Below are 22,775 nucleotides of genomic sequence, written 5' to 3'. Positions count from 1 at the left end.
GGACCAGACGGAGTGACAGTACTCCAGATGGGGAAGCACTTCACCCTTGAACGATCTTCTTATAAGACCCAATAATTTATTTGCCTGATTTAGCTTCTTCTCACAATAGCCCGAGAACTTCAGCTCATTGTCAACATACACACCTAGTTCCTTCTCACATTCAGTCACAAATAGAGCAGTTTCTTCATACCGTTGGGACATATGATACGCCTCCTTACCGTTGGTACGCCCCAGGTGCATCCTCTTACACTTAGTGACATTGAATCTCAGCAGCCATTTCTTCGACCATTCTTCAGCGTAGTGTCTGCGTTCTTGTGCCTTAATGAGTCAAGCCAGTGGATACCTCTCATCTCTTCCCTCATCCCGTTGTAATTTATTCTGTAATATTTGCACCTCGGCCTGGCCTTATCTTGAACTAGGTAACAGTTAAATCTGAATGACAACACTATGGTGACTGGTGCCAACTGGGGCAAGGTGTTCCAGTTTGGCCACCGTACCCTCCTCGTTTGTTATGATGAGGTCAAGTGGCCTGGGTGTTGGGTCTCTAACATGTTGGAACAGAAAATTATCTCTCAGAGTTTCTATAAAAAGAGCAGCAGGGTCATTCAAGTCATTTGGGGGTGAACTCATTTCTCCAGTCGATGTCGCCATAGTTAATGTCCCCCATGATAGGAGGTGGCTAGGGTTGAGCATCGCCGCCTCACAAGCGAACAGGCCAGGGCTGGGTGAAACTATGGGCAAGTTTCTTTACGCCATTTGCCTCTGTCTACCCAGCAGTAATTAGAAACCTGGACTATTTTTTTTTTATCGTGTACATTCTTAAATTACTATACAAAGGGTTTCGGACACTACAAAAAGCCTTGTTATAAATAGTGTTACATCATTAGAATTTTACACGTGGCATGTATATAATATACAAATATACAGAATATTAGAATATATATTATAAATAATCTTACTCACGCGATTTAATATATTTGTTTTGTAAAAGTGAAGGTATTTATAACTACATTTGATTGTTTACAAATTGCCAAGAAGATGTCGGCACTCGGCAAAATGATTAATGTTAAAAATTATTATAAACCACACAGAAACAAGCGTTTAAATGGCATGAACTGACCTAACCTAAATTTCTTTAAACAAATATATGATAGTAATTTTAGATAATGTTAGTCGGATGGTGTGCTGTCAAAATCCGTAAAATAGATGAAGTGTTTTGTACTCTGGTTCGTGGTATATTGTTAACATTGGTTATTTTATATTGTTTCAAACCTTGAGGGATGCAGCTGATGGTTGAGGAGGCCTAAACCACATTACCAGACGGTGCAGGTATAGTACATCATGGCAGATTATGACCCTACAAGTCTCAGGAATGTTTTGAATGCTTTGAAAAACAGCGAAAAATTGAAACATTGGGACAAACCTCCGAGAGATTTTGGTCCAGACAACCCAGAGGTAAGAGTTCAGCTTGTTAACAAGAGGGTTCAGCCTAACCTAACCTAGCTTTAACCTAACCTAATGTAGCATAACATAACACCTGCAGTATCTCTTATCTTTATTTTGATATTAAAAATAGGGTTTTCCGGTAAATTTGCACTTCCACCTCCCACTCTGTTAGAAAGTCAAAAATATATTTTTCTAGTGTATGTGTGTGTGTTTAGACCGAGTATGGCCTTCATTTATGGCGGAAATTAACCGGGTTTTTTTTATCAATTTTTTTTCGTTGCACGTTTTCCCCAAAAAATAATGGCTAAGCGAATAAACAATACACCAAATAGAAAAACAAAAACCTAACCTAACCTAACTGACTCTCACCATGTGATGGAATCACCTATTTCTTACCTTATTGCTGACGAGTTATGACAACGCCACATATGTTGTTCTTTGTGATATTTACATTCAGTCTTTCACTTAGGACACTTTACTGAGGTTGGAAGAACACCATGCGATCGAAAAAATGCTATAGTTTCTTCGTTTTTCCCCAAAACTCAATCAGCTCCATATAATTTAAGTGACACCCATCGCAGACTTCCATGGTCGGAAATGAAGTTGAATTTCGAAATATCATTATAGTAACTATTTTAAAAGAGGCAACATTTACGAGAATCTGACATAACCAACCAAAGAAACTACCTAAACTTACTTAACCTCCTAGCAGGGGCCCCCACCATATTAAACAGAAAGTACTTACAGTCAGTCCTCGACTTACGACGGGGTTATGGACCGACGACAAGGTCTTAAGTCGAATTGGTCGAAAATGCAAAAATAATACATGGAAATTCTAAAATGAAATACGGTACAGTAAAAGTAATCAATAATGAAACATTAATAAAGTGTTACTGTCCACTTACCTTTAATGTAGTCAGCTAAATGCACACAGGGCCTCAATAATTTTTTAATTAAACATGCAGACTACATTGATTGGATGAAGCAGAGGAGAAGACAGGGCTGGGTGGGTCATTAATTTCGCTTTCTTCAGACAGGCTAACATACTTGCTTGTTGATGGTATTGGATCATCTTTAGGGAGTGAAGAGGCAGCAGTGGTGGGGCTTGAGGAGACAGCAGTGGGGGACTTCTTAAAATATTTGTCCAATTTAGACTGCACAGTTTGCCTTTTCTTTTCATTGTAAATATCCCTGCAGCAAGCAAGTGCATCATGGATCAGTCTGTCAACTTTGGCAAAACACTCAACATTTTGATCCATTTCTTCAAACATTTGTATCCCCTTATTAATAGTAGCAAATGCCTCTGCCATTTGTTTTTCACTGAAAACTCTTTTGGGGGGGGGGTGCAGGTTCTTCTTCTACATTTTGTCTCTCTTCTTCCTCTACAATTTTCTGTGCATCTAGTTCAATAAGATCCTCGTTACTTAGCTCTTCTGCTACACCTTCCACCAACTGCTCAACATCTTCATTGTCAATTTCTAACTCCAGCTGTTGACCCATCAGCACTATCTTGTTACTAATCTCAGAAATTGCTTCATCTTCATTAAATCCTTTGAAACTGTTCACATATCTTTTCAGGACCTTCTTCCATATTCCATTCATGCACTGACCTGTAACCTCATCCCATGCTGCAGCTATGTTCTTTGTACATTGCAAAATGTTGTAGTCCTTCCAAAACTCTGACCGTTTTCTCACCTTCAGTAGCAGCAACAGCCTGAGTGAAGGTCGTACGTAAATAATACGCTTTAAAAGCAGCAATAGCACCTTGATCCATGGGTTGGTTGATAGAGGTAGTGTTAGGTGGAATGTAGAGTACCTTAACATCAGGGTGCAGGTCATCCAGGTGTGGTGGGTGTCCCGGAGCATAATCTAAAATTAATAAAATCTTGAACGCAACCCCTTGTTGCAGACAATACTCCTTGGCTCGTGGAATGAAACAACTCAGGAACCAATCCTCAAACAGTGCTAGGGTCATCCATGCTTTCTTATTATTGTGATAAAACACTGGCAGTGTGTGCTTGCTGACATTTTTAAAAGCCCATGGGTTCTCTGAATGATATATCATGAAGGGCTTTATCTTGAAACCAGCTACATTCCCCCCCAACGGAAGTGTTATTCGGTCCTTGAATCCCGGCATGGTCTTCGCCTCTTTGTGGCTGTATGTCCGTTCTGGCATGCGCTTCCAGAATAAGCCAGTTTCATCCACTTTAAACATTTGCTCAGGCAAATAATTTCTCTCCACGATGACACGATCTAGCTCCTCCTTAAAAGCTTCGGCAGCACCCACATCAGCACTGGCTGCCTCTCCACTCACCTTTACACTGTGCAAACTGTAACGTTTCTTAAACCTTTGGAACCACCCATGACTTGCTGTGAAAATTGTTGATCTCGTCGAGTGAGAGAAGCCAGGGTCGCGTGAAATGGTTGCTACCGTTTTTCCATTTTCATATTGCAATATTATTTTCATTTTCATCTCAAAAGTAATTGACTGTCTCTTTTTCTTCTCAGCACCACGAGAACTCTCACTTTTACGCTTGCCAGTCATTTTAAAGGGAATTAGAAAATTTTTTTTTGTCAGTACACAGCGCTGTCACTCACAACAACGACTGCCAAACACCAACTGAGCGGGCTACGGTGTGGATGCTGTACACCACGAGGCGGCCCGGCCCACGCTGTCGTACGGGTCACATTACGACAAAACGTTTTGCGACTTGAAAATACGTAATGTGAAAAATATTTTATACGACCATGGCGGTCGTATGTCCGAGTTGTCGTAGGTTGAGTATGTTGTAAGTCGTGGAGATACTTTAAGTATAAGTATATATTAAATGCATCCTTCGAAAGCGTGAATTTGCTACCCGAGTTTATCAGTTAATTCACGTATTGTATAATACTTCTGATAAACTTCCTTCATGCTTATGTTTGAAATAATGAAGGTATGTATCTTTATATAATTTAGATAAATATCTTTCTCGTCAGAAACGGTCATCCCAACGATTATGAATAAACTCATTTAGAAAGAATGGTCCCTCGGTTAACGAACACAATTCGTTCCAAATGGTCGTTCGTTAACCGAAAATTTTGTTAACCGAAACCATTGTTTCAATTGGATTGTGGGTAATTGGTTCAGCTCACCGAAAATTACATACAAACTAAAAATAAATGCATTAAAGTACACTTACTTTGAGGTGTGCATGTAGAAGGCTCCTGGTTGATGATGATGATGATGGGAATTAGAAGTGGGGGTGGAGGAGAAGGGAGAAGAGAAGGCAGTGGGGGTGGAAGAGAAGTCACCCCATGCTTCATGCTGCCATTTCATCCATAAAATTTTAAGTTCACTTCGTGTAATTCAAGATTATTTTCTTTAAATCAACACTGCACTGCACTATATATTGTCAATATGTAAAATAAATTTCAGAATGACCAATAATTGTACTGTAAAAATGTAAAAATAGTTTATGTTCAAAAAAGTCTCAAGCAAGATGTTACCTCCACTGAGCAGAGACACAAACTGATGCCATTCTGGGTGAGTCAAGTGGCTGTTTGGCGCGCTAAAAACTAGTTCCCTGTACTTCAACTATGTTAAATAATTGTTAAAATGACTAAAAAAATTTAATATAAGACTTGGAAAATTATTGAATAGTACAACCTTCTTGATATTTACTCAAATGGTAATGAATTTAAGCCCTAAAACCGATTACTGTATTGGCAGACTAATACTCAGCTGGTGAGCAGGCGAAAACATGTTGACACGATTTCGTAAGGATTTCGTTAACCGAATTTTTGTTCGTTAATCGAGTTGAAGATTCTTATGGAAGGTAATTCGTTAACCGAGGCGTTCGTTAACCGAGGGATCACTGTACATCATTACTCAGGACAAAATCGGACAGGTTTGCAACAGCCAATCAGCTGTAACTCTTGAGGAGGGGGCGCGGCATCTTTTCTCAGCCATGAAAAACACGCTATAGAACTAAACTCGGGAGAGTCGGGCGAATGATAGTTACAATTGGGGTAGGTGTAACCCAGTGACACACTCCCTACTTTGAGGTGTGTCAGATATATGGCCAAGAGTAACAAGAGTGGAACCGCAGCGGTTGCCACCTACCGAACGTGCAGCCCACTACCACAGCTTGAGCGTCCACCTCCAGGTTGTGTGATGGTTCGATCTCAGCAATGACAGCTTAGAAAGCTGTACATGGGGCTGGAAGGAGGTCAGTGGATCCCTTCAACCCATCATGACTGATAAAGATGCAGCACTTTCAAAGGTTCTGAAATTTATATGGTGCAAGTGCAAACAAATAGGAAAGAATCCATGCTGCACAAGTCAGTGTTCTTATCACAAATGGTTTAAAATGTGTAATGGCATGTGCAGGGTGTTGTGGTGAATCCTGCAACAACACTGAACCTGTCATGGTCATTGATGACGAAACTGATGTTCTGGAGACATAAAAAGTGCATAAAGATAATGTCATGTTGGTAGTAGGCAGCTACCAAACAAGGAGGTACTACTGCCTGGGAAGATATTGGAAGCATAATGTATTGTATAATGGTAGACCCTGCTGCCATATGGCATCACAAAAATTGTGACCAAGTTCCAGGTTGCTGATCTGTCTTACCTGCCACATTTATATACAATTGCAGGGTCTCAATTGTCTCTTACTATTGACAACACAACATATATAACCGTACTCACTCTTGATCTGTTCTATTCTTTTATTCTCCTATGATATCAGTTGACAATAATATTGAAGTGGGGCCTCCTCGGATGGGTCCCACTGGTCCGGAAGGTTGTGGACACCAGGGCCGACCTGATCATCATCAAACTACTGGGGCCTCAACTGACATCACCGCCGTTGCTGGAAGATCGCTTTTTTCACACTTTATTTTTCCAACATTTGCGGCCTGAGATCCAATTTTCCTTCTGTGGAGCACCATCTATTAACCTCTTCCCCAACCTCTTACTACTATCTGAACTTCAACTGACCAAAGCAGCTTCACCTAAACCTTTTGAAATCTCCAACTACAACCTTTATACCTACTTCCGTTCTAAGGGGGGTGTATGTGCCTACTGCAACACACGTACACCTATAGCTCGACTCACGAATCTTGAATCTTCCCTTTATGATGTCATCTGGCTCAAAATATCTCTACCAACAATGACTATTTTCCTTTGTTTCCTATACTGTTCTCCCAACTCTACCAACTATTTAGAACTCTTTGACTATCTCACTTCTTGCCATGAGTCGTTGCTATCCACACACCCCAACACCGAGATCCTCTAGCTAGGGAATTTCAATGTACATCATAGAGAGTGGCTTGGCTCTGCAAGGGATGACCCAGGTGGAGCTGAGGCACTCTCTTTTTCCTTACTTAATGATCTGGAACAAATAATTTATCACCCTACATGCGTTCCTGATGGACACGATCAACTTGCTAACATTCTTGATCTTTGTTTTACCTTTAACCCCTCACACTATTCACATTCAATTTCTGCCCCCTTAGGGTCTTCTGATCACAATTTTTTTTTTATTAAATCAAACTGGGCACTACCAGCTCCCCCACCCCCGTGTAAATGCCAACTATGGCACTATCAGAAGGCAAACTGGCAATCCTTGCGAGAATTCTTCTCCGACTTTCCTTGGGTTGAATGTTGCTTTTCCACTCTGGATGCCTCGGTATGTGCTGACAGCATTGCTGGGGTTATACAGGGTGGTATGAGTGCATTTATCCCATCTTCTACCCAAACTTTCACTTTACAATCATGGTTTGATCGCTCCTGTTCTCTTACATGTAGGGAGAGAGATTGGGCATATCAAACTATGAAACTATCTCCTTCTCCTATTACCCACTCCTCTTTCATTACTTTTAGAAATCGTTGTAAGGCTATTCTTCAAAGGGCCAAGCAGAACTTTATAAAAATAAAGACCGCTGTCCTGACTAACTCGTCTTCTAGTAAATCCTTCTGGTCCTTCACCAAAAACATCTGTAATAACTAATACACTCCCACTTTTCCTCCTCTCATCCAACCTGATAACTCTATAGCCAACTCTCCCCCTGATAAAGCCAATCTCTTTGGCACCTTGTACTCCTCTAACTCTACCTTAGATGATTCCGACTCTATCCCTCCTACCCCTGCTCCTCCTACTGAACCTATGCACTTTCCTATAATCTCTACTCGTAGGGTTGTTGGTGTGTTATCCAGATTGGATGTGAGCAAGGCGCTTGGACCGGACGGAATACCCCCTCGTGTTCTGAGGGAGTGTGCTGAAGATCTGGCCCCTGTGCTTGCTCACCTCTCTCGCCTTTGCCCCAAAACCCAAACTTTTCTTTCTTCTTGGAAGTATGCCTTGGTTCAGCCCATCCCAAAGAAGGGTCTCCATTCCAATCCCTCTAACTATCGCCCCATTGCCCTAACTTCATCTCTCTCTAAGATTTTTGAACTATCTTAAACTCTCATTTTCTCCGTCACCTTGAACGCCATTCTCTTTTGTCGGATTACCAGTATGGCATTCGCCAGGCGAGATCTACTAGTGATCTGCTCTCCTATTGCACCCATCTTTGGTCATCCTCTCTTAGGGATTATGGAGAAACTTTTGTCATGGCCTTCGACATATCCAGAGCATTTGACAGGGTATGGCACAAGTCTTTGCTTTCTAAACTTCCCTCTTATGGTTTCTCTCCCCCACTTTGTTTTCTAATTTCTAACTTCCTTGAGAACCGATCCATGGCAGTTGTTGTCGAGGGATCGATCTCTCTCTCTTTCTCTACCAGTAGTGGTGTCCCACGGGGTTCTGTTCTTTCACCTACTCTCGTCCTTCTTTTTATCAATGATTTACTTCACACTACAACTAATTCTATCCTTAAGCTGATGATTCTACTCTTCTTCACATTTTCCCCTTCCCCCTAATTCTCAGACTAGTCCTGTTTCTAGAGCTGATATCATACATCTATCAATGCGGATCTGTGCAGCATCTCTAATTGGGCAGGTAGAAACTTGGTTAAATTCAATAGTAATAAAACACAGTACTGTATTTGCCAATTACACTTTCCAAATTAGATGATCTCCCACCAATCACATTTCAGGATGCAATCATTCTGCCAAATTCTAAAGTAGATATACTAGGCCTCACCATTTCCTCTAATATGTCATGGAAGCCACACATCCTCAACATTGCTAAAGCTGGGAATGCTGTACAGATGCCATAGCTACTTCACTCCTGAGCAGTTGCTACAAGTTTATAAAGGATTCATTTGTCCTAACTTGGAGTACTGCTCTCCTATCTGGGGTGGCTTTTCTTCTGTCCAACTGTTAGATAGGGTGGAATCAATGGCATTTTGTCTTATTAACTCAACTCCTTTGGTTGATAATTAATCTTTCTTCCCTTTCTCTTCGCCGCAATGTTGCTTCACTCTCTCTCTTTTACAGGTACTTTAACGGGCAATGTTCGGTGGATTTGGCATCCTGTGTACAGCCAGCATGGCTGTGGGCTCATAACACTCATCTTGCCCACAGTGCAAATATACCATTTGCCGATAAGCACTACGTGTCCTTTAGTGAGTTAAAACAAACCATCACTGAACTCCAGTACTAGTATCTTATGTCTGATTTTAACAGGAACAGCATCAGTAAGCTTAATAGTTTCCTTATGATGCTTTCTGCAACACTCATTGTTTTTTCCTGTTAAAATCATGCCTAGTTCAATGATGGCTTGTTTTAATTCACATAGTTAAGGCACGGAAAAGGGTGTCCCAAATATGTATGAATCATGATGATTACAACAAAAACAACAGCAATAATACTGTATTAATAATATTAATAATACAGTATTTTTGCACCTAGATTTATGGTACAATACAGTACTAATAATAATAGACTTTCAATTTCTCTTTTAGGACTCTGACTATAATAGGAATGGTTTGAAGGACGTGGGAGACTTAAGCAACATTACCATCTCACCCGGATGTTCATTCATATTTGATGTTGATAGTGAAGAAGACCCTGAACCTAAATCTGCTAAATTTGGAACTTCCTGTGACATTTATAATGTGAGGTAAGACTCATATTAATGTTAAAAAAAAAGTCATTAAAATGAGTGTCATGTGTTGTTATGTACTGAAACTGATTTATATGACTTTCTGTACTGTACAGTATAACTTTACGTACTGTACTGTACTGGTTGGCGCACATCATTCCGCCAGCTGCTAAAGCTGTGGAATTAGAACCCAGATTAACCCCTAAAATAGTGGCATAGATTAATCAAAATAATAAGCTACTCCTTCCAGCTATAACCCTCTACTATAAGCACTTGGCTGGCTAAAGAATAGTACTGTGAACCCTCTTTGGTGAAGGGCTGCAGGTTTTAGTGTAGTGGTGTGATTCAAAATAACTTGACCTCAACTTTCGAAATTTTCCCTAAAATATAAATTTTGTACTTCACAGTTACAGTACATGTAGTACAGCATGCCCTTAAAATTCACGGGGATTAGGTTCTCGAAATGGCCACGAATAGCCAAATCCGCGAATAACATTGGCCGACGAAGGGGGGTACATTTTTACCCTTGTGAAAAGAAATGTATATTCCCTTTATGTGTTTGCCCTTAGGACAATTATTTCTTTTACCTGTATTGTATGTGTGTGTGCGATACGGGTAAAAGAAATAATTGTCCTAAAGGTAATATACATTTCTTTGTACTGTACACAAGTAAAATGTATCCAGACATTCCGCCCCCCACCCATCTGTAAATGTTATTCGTGGCCATTTTGAGAACCTAACCCCCACAAATTTGGGGGGCCCCCTGTACTGTATTGTAATGGACAAAGGCATAAAACTCACGTAACTATCATTACACAGGTTTTGAGTGCCTGTACACAAATTACACTTGTGTATGTTTGATCTAATAATTAAAAAAAATTAATTCCACTTGCATTTTTTTTTTCATTTTCCCATATTGTATCTAAATAAGTTTTAGTTAAAAGGGTAATACAAGTACAGTACAGTAATTCTCTCTAGATATGGGACCTCCAGTTACAGAAATTCAAATTAATGGGATCCAAAAATTTTGCATGGATTTGTTATTCGATAATGAATTTAAATTATCAGTCTTTGTGCCTTTCTTCAAAAGTTTGTTGGAGAGTGAATTTTTAATATAATTAAACACCCTAATGATTGTTTTTGTGTGATTTATCTGACTTGTCTCAATTTATACACAGTACTATTTCCATTTCCTTATTACTAACTTGTAATTATAATTTCCCCTAATACTATTTTTTCCACTGACTGTTTTTTTGTTACAATATAATTACGTATTATATCCTTAATGTATAAAGTATACAGTGAATCTGTGATAACCAATTTATGCAATTAACCCCTTCACTGAGCCTTAAGGCCTGAATTCAGAACAGTGATTTGAAACCGCATGAAGGTTTAAACCAAGGATTGAGTGAAGATTGAAGATTGTTGGTATTCAGAATGCTGACTTGAGCATACACAAAGATTTAAACCGGGTGTTGGGATCGGAATTGTTGATCCTCGCATTAATCCAGCCTGGAGGCAGGTTTGGCGGTCAATCCTTCAAGCAAGCCAACTTGAATTTTGACAGAGCGCGGTTTTCGGCGATATCATCAAATTGGAAATTTTGTAGAGAGAAGACTGATGGTAGATAGGCAGAATCCTATCAATTTTTATGATGACACGCAATTTAAACAACGATATAGGTTCAGCAAGGAAAATTTCCTTTATATTTTCTGTGATATGGAACATCTACTTGACAGACCTGTTGGCTATGGTTCACTTCTACATCCCATTCATCAGCTGATGATTGCTTTGAGATTCTTCGAACGAATAGTTTCTGTGTAAAAAAGATTCTGGTTACTGAATGAGTTATGGTAATGTGTTACACAACTTTTGTGTTTAGGGTCCATGAAGATCAAGTAGGTAAATGTAAAGAAAGCTGACGCTTCTTTATTTTGAGTGTTTTCCTTTAGGAAAACTATTTTGATTTTTTTTCTAATCAATGCTGAGTGCATTTTGATTTTAATGTATTAATAAAGGAAAGTATTTTTTTAACATTACTGATCAGGGGAAATGTGGGGTTAAAAGAACAGAAAGAAACCTAACCTAACTGAACCTAGCCAGGTTACTATGCCTTGCATTGATTCATCTTGCTTTGGTTATGAATGTTGACACCTGTCACGGATTATATTTACAATTTGTATGTAATTGTTCTTCCTCTATGAATTTCTTCGTTATCATATGACAGCTCAGCCACTTTGTAACACAGTACCATGAAACATTATAATTTGATCATAATTTGATTGTAATTATAGTAATAAAAGTAACTTTTGATGTGTAAGGAGAGATTTCTCCTCCGTAAAAGTTTGTCGAGTCATAGTTGCCGCCATAATCTTGTAAACATTACTCTTGATGGTGATTGGCTGTTGTAATGGTGTAGATGGAACATGATTAACTGCAATTTCAGTGTTCGAATCCTTGCTCGTAACTGAAGATAATGCAACAGATTACCCGATCTGGGGTTCAAGCCGATATTCTGAATATGGGTAATCCACTGCAGGAAATCTCGGCTCAAGGAATCCCGATTTGCACGCCTGAGCCGAGCTCAAATCCCAGACTCAAACTACCGTTCTGAATTCGGGCCTTAGGGTTTACACTTTACAGGATAGGATGAAAGAAGCCTGAAATAATTCAAAGTAATCATTCATCAGTACTGTACAGTATTATACTTGAGACTAACTAACAAATGTTCTAGAATTCATAAAAACATTAAGAAATATTTGGTGGTCACTGAACAAAAATTTGAGCTACCACAAGGTAACCACAGCTACCAGTAACCCACACAAGTATGGAAGATGGCTGTAAAATAATAATAATAGTGGTGATATGCAATGTCAGAGGTAAGCTGAAATAATTCTATTATTATTGGTGGTGGTACAGTATTTATTACTGTACAGTATTTATCTCACTGCTACTATATAAGGGTCATACACTCCATGGAAGAGCTAGAGCATTGTTAGACACTGTAGGTGAACAGGAGACTTCTTAGTACTGTACATCCACATCAAATAACTTAAGGGTATATCAGTCCTCTGTCCATCAACACACAGACTAGCAGTCCTCCATCTTTTCCATTATCCTACCACCATGTATGTTCATAACTTTAGTTCATTTTGAATCATGTACTGTAGTCCCTCTGCTAATCCCCTTCTCTGCACATGCATTTCCACCTGTCACACTCCATTTCCATTAATTTTGCCACTCTGCATTTCCTTACATTCCCGTCCACTTCCATATCACTAACTCAAATTTAATTCCTCTATCACTGCCACTCCATATCTCATATTAAAGCTTTTAATGCAGTTTTCCAGTTTTTCCAAAAACTCCTGTTCCTTCCTCTTCTCACTCCCTGGTGCACATACATACACACACACACAGTAACCCTTCTCTGTTCTCTCTCACCTTACACTTACTTTGATCTATAATATTCTGGGGCTGACTTCCTTATATCCTAGCACACAACTCTGTATTTCATTACTCACTAACATTACCACACCCTTTATTGTCTCTCCTCTTAGGTATACAGGTGCTCCCCGACTTACGACGGGGTTAGGGACCCAAATCCAGGTCGTAAGTCCGACAGATAAAAAAAATGAATTTTTTTTTTATTTTTTTTTTTTTTTTTTTTTTTTTTTTTTTTTCAAAATAAAATCTACAATGAAATACAGTACACTAAACGTAATAAATAATGAGGAATGGATACAGTACAGTAAAAGTAATAAATAATGAGGAATGGATACAGTGTGACTGAGCACTTACCTTAAATGTAGTCAGCTGAATGCACACAGGGCCCCCATAATTTTCTATTTACAGGATACATGGAGACTATATTAATTGGAAGAAGCAGAAGAGGAGACAGGGCTGGGTGGGTCATCAATGTCGCTTTCTTCAGACAGGTTTATGTGCTGTGGAAACTTGCTGGTTGAAGGTATTGGATCATCTTGAGGGAGTGAAGAGGCAGCACTGGTGGGGCGTGAGGAGACAGCACTGGGGGACTTCTTGAAATAGATGTCCAATTTAGACTGCACAGTTTGCTTTTTCTTTTCATTATAAATCTCCCTGTAGCAAGCTAGTGACTCTTGGACCATTCTGTCAACTTTGGCATAATGCTCATAATTTTGATCCATGCCATCAAACATTTGCATTCCTTTATTAATTGTAGCAAATACCTCTGCCATATGTTTCACTGAAAACTTTTTGGGGGGGTGCAGGTTCTTCTTTTACATTTTGTCTCTCTTCTTTCTCTGCAATTTTCTGTGCATCTAGTTCAGTAAGATCCTCGTTACTTAGCTCTTCTGCTACACCTTCCACCAACTGCTCAACATCTTCATTATCAATTTCTAACTCCAGCTGTTTACCTAACTCCACTATCTTGTTACTAATATCCGAAATAACTTAATTTTCATTAAATCCTTTGAAACTGTTCACATATCTTTTCAGGATTTTCTTCCATATTCCATTCATGCAATGTTTTGTAACCTGATCCCATGCTGCACTAATGTTCTTTATACATGACAAAATCTTTTACTCCTTCCAAAACTCTCTGAGCGTTTCTCACCTTCAGTAGCAGCAACAGCCTGAGTGAAGGTCGTGCGTAAATAATACGCTTTAAAGGCAGCAATAGCACCTTGATCCATGGGTTGGATGATAGAGGAAGTGTTAGGTGGAATGTACAGTACCTTAACATCAGGGTGCATGTCGTCCAGGTGTGGTGGGTGTCCTGGAGCATTATCCAAAATCAGTAAATTCTTGAATGGAATCTGTTGTTGCAGACAATACTCCTTGGCTCGTGGAATGAAACAAGTCATGAACCAATCCTCAGTCACTACTAGGGTCATCCAGGCTCTCTTATTACTGAGATAAAACACTGGCAGTGTGTGCTTGCTGACATGTTTAAAAGCCCTGGGGTTCTCTGAAAGATAGATCATGAAGGGCTTTAGCTTGAAACCAGCTACATTCCCCCCCAACAGAAGTGTAATTCTGTCCTTGAATCCTGGCATTGTTTTCGCCTCTTTGTGGATGTATGTCCGCTCAGGCATGCGCTTCCACAATAATCCAGTCTCATCCACATTGAATATTTGCTCAGGCAAATAATTCCCTTCTAACTCCTCCTTAAAAGCTTTGGCAGCACCAACATCGGCACTAACTGCCTCTCCACTCACCTTAACATTGTGTAGACTGTAGCATTTTTTAAATCTATCAAACATCCCATGACTTCCTGTAAAGGTTTGATCACATTCATCTCCTGCCTGCTCCTTCAGGCTTTGGAACAGGCTTCTTGCTTTAGCCTGTATGGTTAGAAGGCTTAAGGGTACATGCTTCTGTATCCAGTCTTCTATCCATATCACCAATAATTTTTCCATATCGTGAATAGGACCTTGTCTTCTCTTTGATATTATAGTTCCCTTTATAGGTGTTGTTCCTTTCAATACATCACGAATACGTTCCTTGTCCTTCAGAATAGTGGATATAGTCGAGTGTGAGAAACCTAGGTCGCGTGAGATTGTTGCTACTGTTTTTCCATTCTCATGCTGTGTTATTATCTTCATTTTCATCTCAAAAGTAATTGCCTGTCTCCTTTTCCTCGGAACACCACCAGCACTCTCACTTTTACACTTTCCAGTCATTATAAAGTCAATTAAATACGATAATAACATAAGTTCACAGCGCGATCAGTATAGGATACGATAGCCAAACACAAACTAAGCGCTCCACTGAGTGAGTGTACCCACGAGGTGACCCGAGACGCGCCACCCTCTCGCCCAAGACGGAAACGTTTTGGTATAGAAAATGCGCGCGTCATTTGAAAATATTTTTGGTCACGACTGCCGCGGTCGTATGTCCCGACGAACGTACCGTCAGAGCAGGTCGTAAGTACCAATGGATGTAAGTCCATGTGGTCGTAAGTCGGGGACTACCTGTATATCTTAATGACTTCATTGTCCATATAAAATCCCAGTCCATCTTTCCTTCACCTACAGCTTTATTTTGCACAAGACCAGGACATCCAGGTTTCTTTCTATCATTATAGTTTCAGTCATTCTCGTCGTCCCTGTAACTACAGCCACGCATTCAGACTCCCCCAGTCTTGCTTTGGATACAGGACATAGCTAACATATTTGTGCACAAAGAAGCATTCTTCGGCCTCCAAACATCTCCTCTGACAAACATTATACATTATGACCATGTTTTGGTATTTTGAATGTTAGTTCTGCTAATACACACAGCCTTTTCAATTACGTATACCATCACCAATCAACAAAATGGGAAAACGAACATTACATGTGTGTACAATACATTTGCTTCAGCACACAAGCATACTCCCAAAATGCATCTGCTTTGTTTCAGTAGCACCATACACATTTTGTGCAGTGTTGTGGTTTTTCAATTACTGTACTGTATTTTTTTTCTGTATTAATCATTAACAGTGGGTGAGAATTATATAGTATACTTAATTTATCTTTTATTCTTCATGTACTAAATTATTATGATTTGTGATATCAATTTATTCATTTATTTTTTGATAATTGTGTATTTATTAATCTTCTCTGTTTAAAAAACCCAGCTTGCATTGTATCTAGGGACCAGTTAATTATTTAAGTAATTGTTTCAGTTGGGTTTCTTGATCAAATATACAGTAGAACGTCGATATAGCACGAGATACGTTCCAAGGGAGGTCGCTTTAAACCGAATTCGTACTAAATCGAAGTGTTGTTTGTGGAATAATTTAGTTTGGTACCTGAGAGAAACACAAAATACTAAAAAGACAGAGTCTACCCAGATGCACCTCAGCCCATCTGGAATAAACAAAACATTGTTTTTTGTAGTACAGTATTATGTTAAAACAAACACTCATAAATCAACACAGCTAAAATTAAGATATGCAAAATGGTCTGTTTACTGGCTGGGAAGATGGGGGGGAGAGGTGAGGTGATATGTTTGACAGTTGATGCCAAGGTCTAATGCTTACGGTATTTATTTATCTGTCCTTAAGCGTGACTTTAAGTTTGTTTTTCCTCTTATAGAATGTCACTGAACTGACCTGGGTGAATATAATTAACATTGCTGGAATTCTTATAAGATAGTGATTAGTCTGAATATATACATGCTATAGTTTGCATTGGACATACAAATTTTAGTTTTAATTAATTTTTTACAAAGGGTTAAAATTTTTATCTCTTGTGTAAAATATATGACGTTTATATTCAAATTATTCACTGTCTTGCAAGGGTTCCAGCAATGCAAATTATATTTTCCTAACTTTAGTCTGTGATATTATATGAGATAAAAACTTGAAGCCTAAAACCACCCAACCCTGGCTGGGAAGAGGGGGGGAGGGAACAGTGACACGTTTCACAGTTGGGGCCGAAGGTCTAGTGAAGTACAGTATTTATTTGTTTATTTATGTCTTTTAGATTGAGTTTTTGTTTTTTGTTTATAAAATGTCACAAGTGACTGGGGAGAATATAATTTACATTGCACTAGACAAAAATTTTAGTAATCATTTAGTACATTATTTTGAGCACATGTACAGTACAGCTTGCCCCTTAGGACAGTGTAGCATGCCCAGAGAAACATGAGGCGCAAATTTTAAAATATGATGCGCCAGATTGATTCGCACAAAATAGGAAAGATTCGCTTTAAATTAAAACACTGTCCTTAATTGTGGGTGTCGCTTTAAATCAATAATCTTAAATTGAAGCGCTTTAAATCGACGTTCTACTGTACAAACACATTTTCAGGAACACATTCAGCTTCTAAACTGAGGCCGACCTGTACTATTAAATAATCGAGGACTGGATTTTTCAGTATGGAACCGGAAGAGGAGTTGCCAGAAGTTTCCCGGTGTAACTCCCTGGTGATAGCACAAAGGGCTCAAGAGCAGTGTAGAACACTGCAACAAATTGAAGTAATGTCCCTTGAGGAGGAGAACAGATACATAATTTATGTTAGTATTCTATGCATTTGTGTACAGTCAAAAATAAAAAATTCTGCACCTTTATGGTGTTATACAATATGATACACCGGACCAAGAATTCTGAACAACACTCATTTACGTGGGTGATTCATTTTAATTTCTCTGTATTAACTATATGTGATATCAAAAATACATCATACTGGTTATACAATGCATCACACAACCAGAAATACCAACCTTACCAAATTAACATGGCCTCAGTTACTGATCTGCAGAGGCCATCAGACCAAGGGGTGCAGAACACTTTTTTTGCTGACTGTACATTACATTACTGTATTCCATAATAAGTATTATTTAATAATTTAGGTTATAACTGGTTTTGTTTTCTCTCTTTTATACTGGTTGTTTTTACTGTATTAAGTACAGGTTGTACCTCTCTAGTCCGGCAACCTCGGGACCTGACCGGTACCGGACCATGGAAATTCACCCATTTCCTGGATAGATAGTGACTTGTTCTTATGCTTGGAAGCACTAGCACCACTTTCTCTGCATCACGGTCTCTTTGAAGACATATTGAAGGGTTAAGTGTCGTATAGTAGCTTCTCAAATTTGTGATTTTAATTCAACGTATTTTATACACGTACAAAAAAAAAAAAAAATTTGAGGCGGAAACTTGAATTTCGACAGGTTTGAACGGCCATAGCGTGAAGACGGCGGCATAATCGTGTAAACAGCGCCATTTCTCTGATGTACAAAAGATTCATTATTGTTTATTACTGAATGCTTTTTTATTGAATTAATGTTTATGTGTGCAAATGAGCAATACAATTCATTAATAATCGAGAATATTAAAACCTAGGAAATGACACGGCATTGTTTTCAGTTGATTACAAAACCAGTGACTGACTGGTTCTACATATAAAACTGAAGAAAATAAGACCTTGGTTGTAGCTGTAGTAAAATTAATATGGTTCCTTTAAGTAATGTTATTTAATGTTAATAAATGGAACAATATAAGTAGCTAACGATAATGGTAAAGAAAAAAAAAAGTCAGCGTATGTAAGTGCTCACATTGAAAACATATTCATTACTTTACATAAGAATATGAAAGCAACACTTATTTACTGTTCATATATATTTTAATTAATGTTTCTGAATTTCTTTTTATTGAATTAATGTTTGTGTGTGCAAAATTAACAATACAATTTGTTAATACACGTGGAATATTAAAACACACGATGAGACGAGACGGCTGCCAGCTATGTTTATGTTAAAGCTTACAAAACCAGTGACATTGGTTCTACAGTACATATAAAACTGAAGAAAATAAGACCCTGATTGTAGCTGTAGTAAAATTAATGTAAAAAAATTAATATGGTTGCTTGAAGTACCTGTAATATTATTTAATGTTAATAAATGGAACAATATAAGTAGCTAACCATTAATGGTAAAAAAAAATGAGACCTATGGCGTATGTAAGTGCATGCATGTGACATATCGTCATTACTCTACATAAGAATATGAAAGCAACACTTATTTACTGCTCATATATATTGAAGGGTTAAATGTTGTACTCTGTATAGACAAGCAGAGAGAGAGAGAGCAGCCGAACTGCTGGATGTAAACAAACCTTAATTTCCCTTGGTTTTGTTGTTGTTGTTTTGGGGATTAGCCCACCCAGGCATAGGTCACTGACCCACATTGGGACCTGAGGCAAAATTTAATACTCCTGTAATAATAATATAATTCAGATAAGTAAAAAAAAAAAAAAAGCTGCCTATCTACCTATTGGACAAACTAAAATCATTCCAGACCACAGAATGCCGGACTAGAGAGGTACAACCTGTACCTCCTAAGTAGGGGCTCATGGCTCTCCGACTTATCTAAGATTCTGACTTATGCGTAACCTCCCCTTGGGTACTTTCAACCACCATTTTGCTGAAAACTCCCTTCCAAAAACAATATTAAAGTGAACAGTATGCTTTTACATTGCCCTTACTTTTATTGTAGCAGATGAATCTTGAGGTGGAGGAGGATGGGGGCTGCTTACACCAATACAGTGGTCCTCTGTTGTGAGCACAATTCATGAAGGTTGCTCGTTAACAGCATTCATTTTCAATGGGTTTTTGGGTAATTGGTTCCAGCTCACCGAAAATTACATACAAACTAAAAATAAATGCAGTAAAGTACACTTACTTTGAGGTGTGTGTATGTAGAAGGCTCCTGGTTGATGATGATGATGATGATGATGATGATGGGAATTAGAATGGGGTGGAGGAGAAGGGAGAAGAAGGCATGGGGTTGAAGACAAGTTGCCCCATGCTGCCATTTCACCCATAAAATTTTAGTTCACTTGGTGTAATTCAAGATTATTTTCTTTAAATCAACACTGCACTGCACCATATATTATCAATATGTAAAATATATTTCAAAATGACCAATAATTTGACTGGAAACACAGAAAAAAAGTGCTTATGTTGAAGAGTTTCAAACAAGATGTTCCTTCCTCTGAACCTGTAAACAAACTGACGCCAAGCTTGGTGTGTTGAGTGGCTGTTTGGCGCGCAAAAAAATAGTTTCATGTACTTCATTTATGCTCAATAATTGTTAAAATGACTAAAAAATCTAATATAAAACTTTTAAAATAATTGAATAGTACAACCCTCTTGATACTCAAATGTTAAGGAATTTAAGCCCTAAAACCGATTACTGTATTGGTGGACTAATACTACAGCTGGTGAGCAGGCAAATGCAGGCGAAAACATGTTGGGAAAAATTAAATTCATTAACCGAAATTTTTTCGTTAACCGAAGTGAAGAATCTTATGGAAGGCAATTCGTTAACCGAGGTGCTCATTAACCGAGATCACTGTATTTACACTTATAGTATTTATTTTGCACTTAAATTTACCTGATGTAAAAAGTGTTCCATTTTAGCCCACACTCCTCATAAATACAGTAATATTCATGGAGATGCCAGCATCAATTTTCTCTCGTATTTTCAGTTTCTCTTCAATTAGTAGGGGTCAGTGGTGTTGTTTTGCCTTTACATGCTTTAGAGGCCATAATAATACACTAGGGAAGCACAAAATACAAACAACAAATCACAGTGTGTGTGGTGAGCTGTGGTTGTGACAACAAATATACAGGAACTGATACCTCATGTGATGCCCCTACCCCCACTCCCCCAAGACAGAGCCTAGTTTAACTCATGGGTTTTCCGACACAAAATTTCTCAAATACACTAAAGATCCTGAGTATTCAGACAGAATCCGCTGTTTAGATGTCCATATCAGCAGGGAGGCACAACAGCCAGCATTCAGTGGACAACCGATCGGGATTAAAATGGGGCAGCCACCTGTCTGAAAAAGCCGATTGACCATATCTTCCGGTGAATGTACTAAGTGTATAAGAATGATAAATAATGATATAAAAAACACCAAATACTGTACCGTACTGCAGCCTTAATTTTCTTAAAATAATATATACAGTACCAGTAAATGTGAGGAATAAATAAAAATAATACCAGTACTGTAAATAAGTTACAACAAAAATACAGTAAAGCCTCTAATAACAGCGGTAATGTGTCCTCCATTGTTGCAGTGTAAGGTGAATAACGAGAGAATCATTAATTACCATTAAAAAAAGCAATAATAATGAGATGTGTTCCCCAGTGTGACCTTTAAATAACTTTTGTGTGGCTTTTTATCCTCTTTTCCCCCAAAACAATACAATCAATGAAAAATGCAAACTATATTCTTTAAATAATGTTTCTGAATGCACCTCATGTAATATAAATCAATAATAATAAGATCACACTGGAGGAGATAGGATGCTATTGTTGTTATCAGTGTTTACACCCATAATGTCAGTTATCCATCTGAAACTGAAGAAAAGACCCTGGTTGTTGCTGTAGTAAAATTAATGTAAAAAAATATGTTTTTTTAATTAATGTTACTTAATGTACAGTAAAGGCATGTCCACAAACCCCTCACCACCCAATTGATGTGCAACACTCACAATGTCGTTCAAATCCTTTACTATGGATGAAAACCCCTGGAAGTTATTCACAAACTCAGGCCATAAGGTTTGCCAACAAGTGTTCACTGTCTCTGGTTTGAGTTGCTTGAATGCTTCACTGATATTGGTAATGCAGTTCCGCTTCTGTACTCCTTCCAACACTTGCTAACATCAAGGTCTATGTCTATGGCATTACGGATACAACCAAAAGAGCATCGGGTGTAATATGCCCTGAAGGTATGTATTGCACCCTCAATGAGAGGCTAAACAGCAAACTTTCTGGGTGGCCTGGGGCATTGTCTATCAATAATAATACCTTGAATTCCATCTTCGTGGAAGCAAGGTATTTTTCCAATTCCGGGACGAATATTTATGGAACCAATCCTGGAATGCTTGCACAGTCACCCATGCCTTTTTGTATGACTGCCAAAAAACTGGCAAAAGGTTCTTGTTTTTCCCTTTAAAGCCCTAAGGTTTGCTGAGCAGTAAAGCAAGCGGTTTGATCATGTGGCCACTGCACTGCCACAGAAGATGAGCGGCCACTGTCCTTGCCTGCCTTAAACCCAGGGGCACGCCTCTCCTGCTTGCTCATGTAATGCTCTGACTGCACATTTCTTTCCAGTATAGACCAGATTCAATATATATATATATATATATATATATATATATATATATATATATATATATATATATATATATATATATATATATATATATATATATATATATATATATATATATATATAAGCATCATTCCTCTAATTTTTTTTCTTTTACAGAAAAATTCTAAAGCACGGCGTGAAGACTATATGAGGAAATTATCTTCAATCCAGATCAAATATGATAAGGATATAGAACAATATTACCATGACCGAGATGAAAAATTAAAACTCGAGGAACATCGTCTTAGACAACAAGAGGAAGATGCCAGCCTGGCTGTTAAACAGTGCAGTAAGTTTCCTTTAGAGTATCATCTACTTCTCTCCTAAACTGTTCACTTTACATTATTAGCATGGCATGCTTTATACATCACTGAGTATTACTCATGTAGCATCATGGTTCAAATATTAGTTACAAAGTGTTACCTGAAACATGGACCTGTAAAGGTGGTCAAGTTATGAGACTTTGATGACTATATATATATATATATATATATATATATATATATATATATATATATATATATATATATATATATATATATATATATATATATATATATATATATATATATATATATATATATATATATATATATTATTATTATGAGTCTGTATAACCATGTTTTGGTAACTTAATTTGCTTCAACGATTTATGAAT

General features: G+C 38.1%; 1 protein-coding gene across 1 annotated transcript; it reads left to right on the top strand.

The window, feature by feature from the left end:
* The first annotated feature begins 1,245 nt into the window (after nt 1–1,245).
* LOC121861075 lies at nt 1,246–22,459 on the top strand. Its single transcript, XM_042358623.1, has 4 exons — nt 1,246–1,455; nt 9,340–9,497; nt 17,328–17,466; nt 22,235–22,459. The coding sequence occupies exons 1-4, from the start codon at nt 1,342–1,344 to the stop codon at nt 22,442–22,444; spliced, it is 621 nt and encodes a 206-aa protein (XP_042214557.1). The 5' UTR covers nt 1,246–1,341; the 3' UTR covers nt 22,445–22,459.
* The last annotated feature ends 316 nt before the right edge of the window (nt 22,460–22,775 follow it).

The sequence above is a fragment of the Homarus americanus genome, unplaced genomic scaffold (genome assembly GCF_018991925.1).
Source record: "Homarus americanus isolate GMGI-L3 unplaced genomic scaffold, GMGI_Hamer_2.0 scaffold40248, whole genome shotgun sequence".
NCBI lineage: Eukaryota > Metazoa > Arthropoda > Malacostraca > Decapoda > Nephropidae > Homarus > Homarus americanus.
Note: the sequence above shows the minus strand (reverse complement) of the source record. Positions and strands in the feature narration are given on the sequence as shown.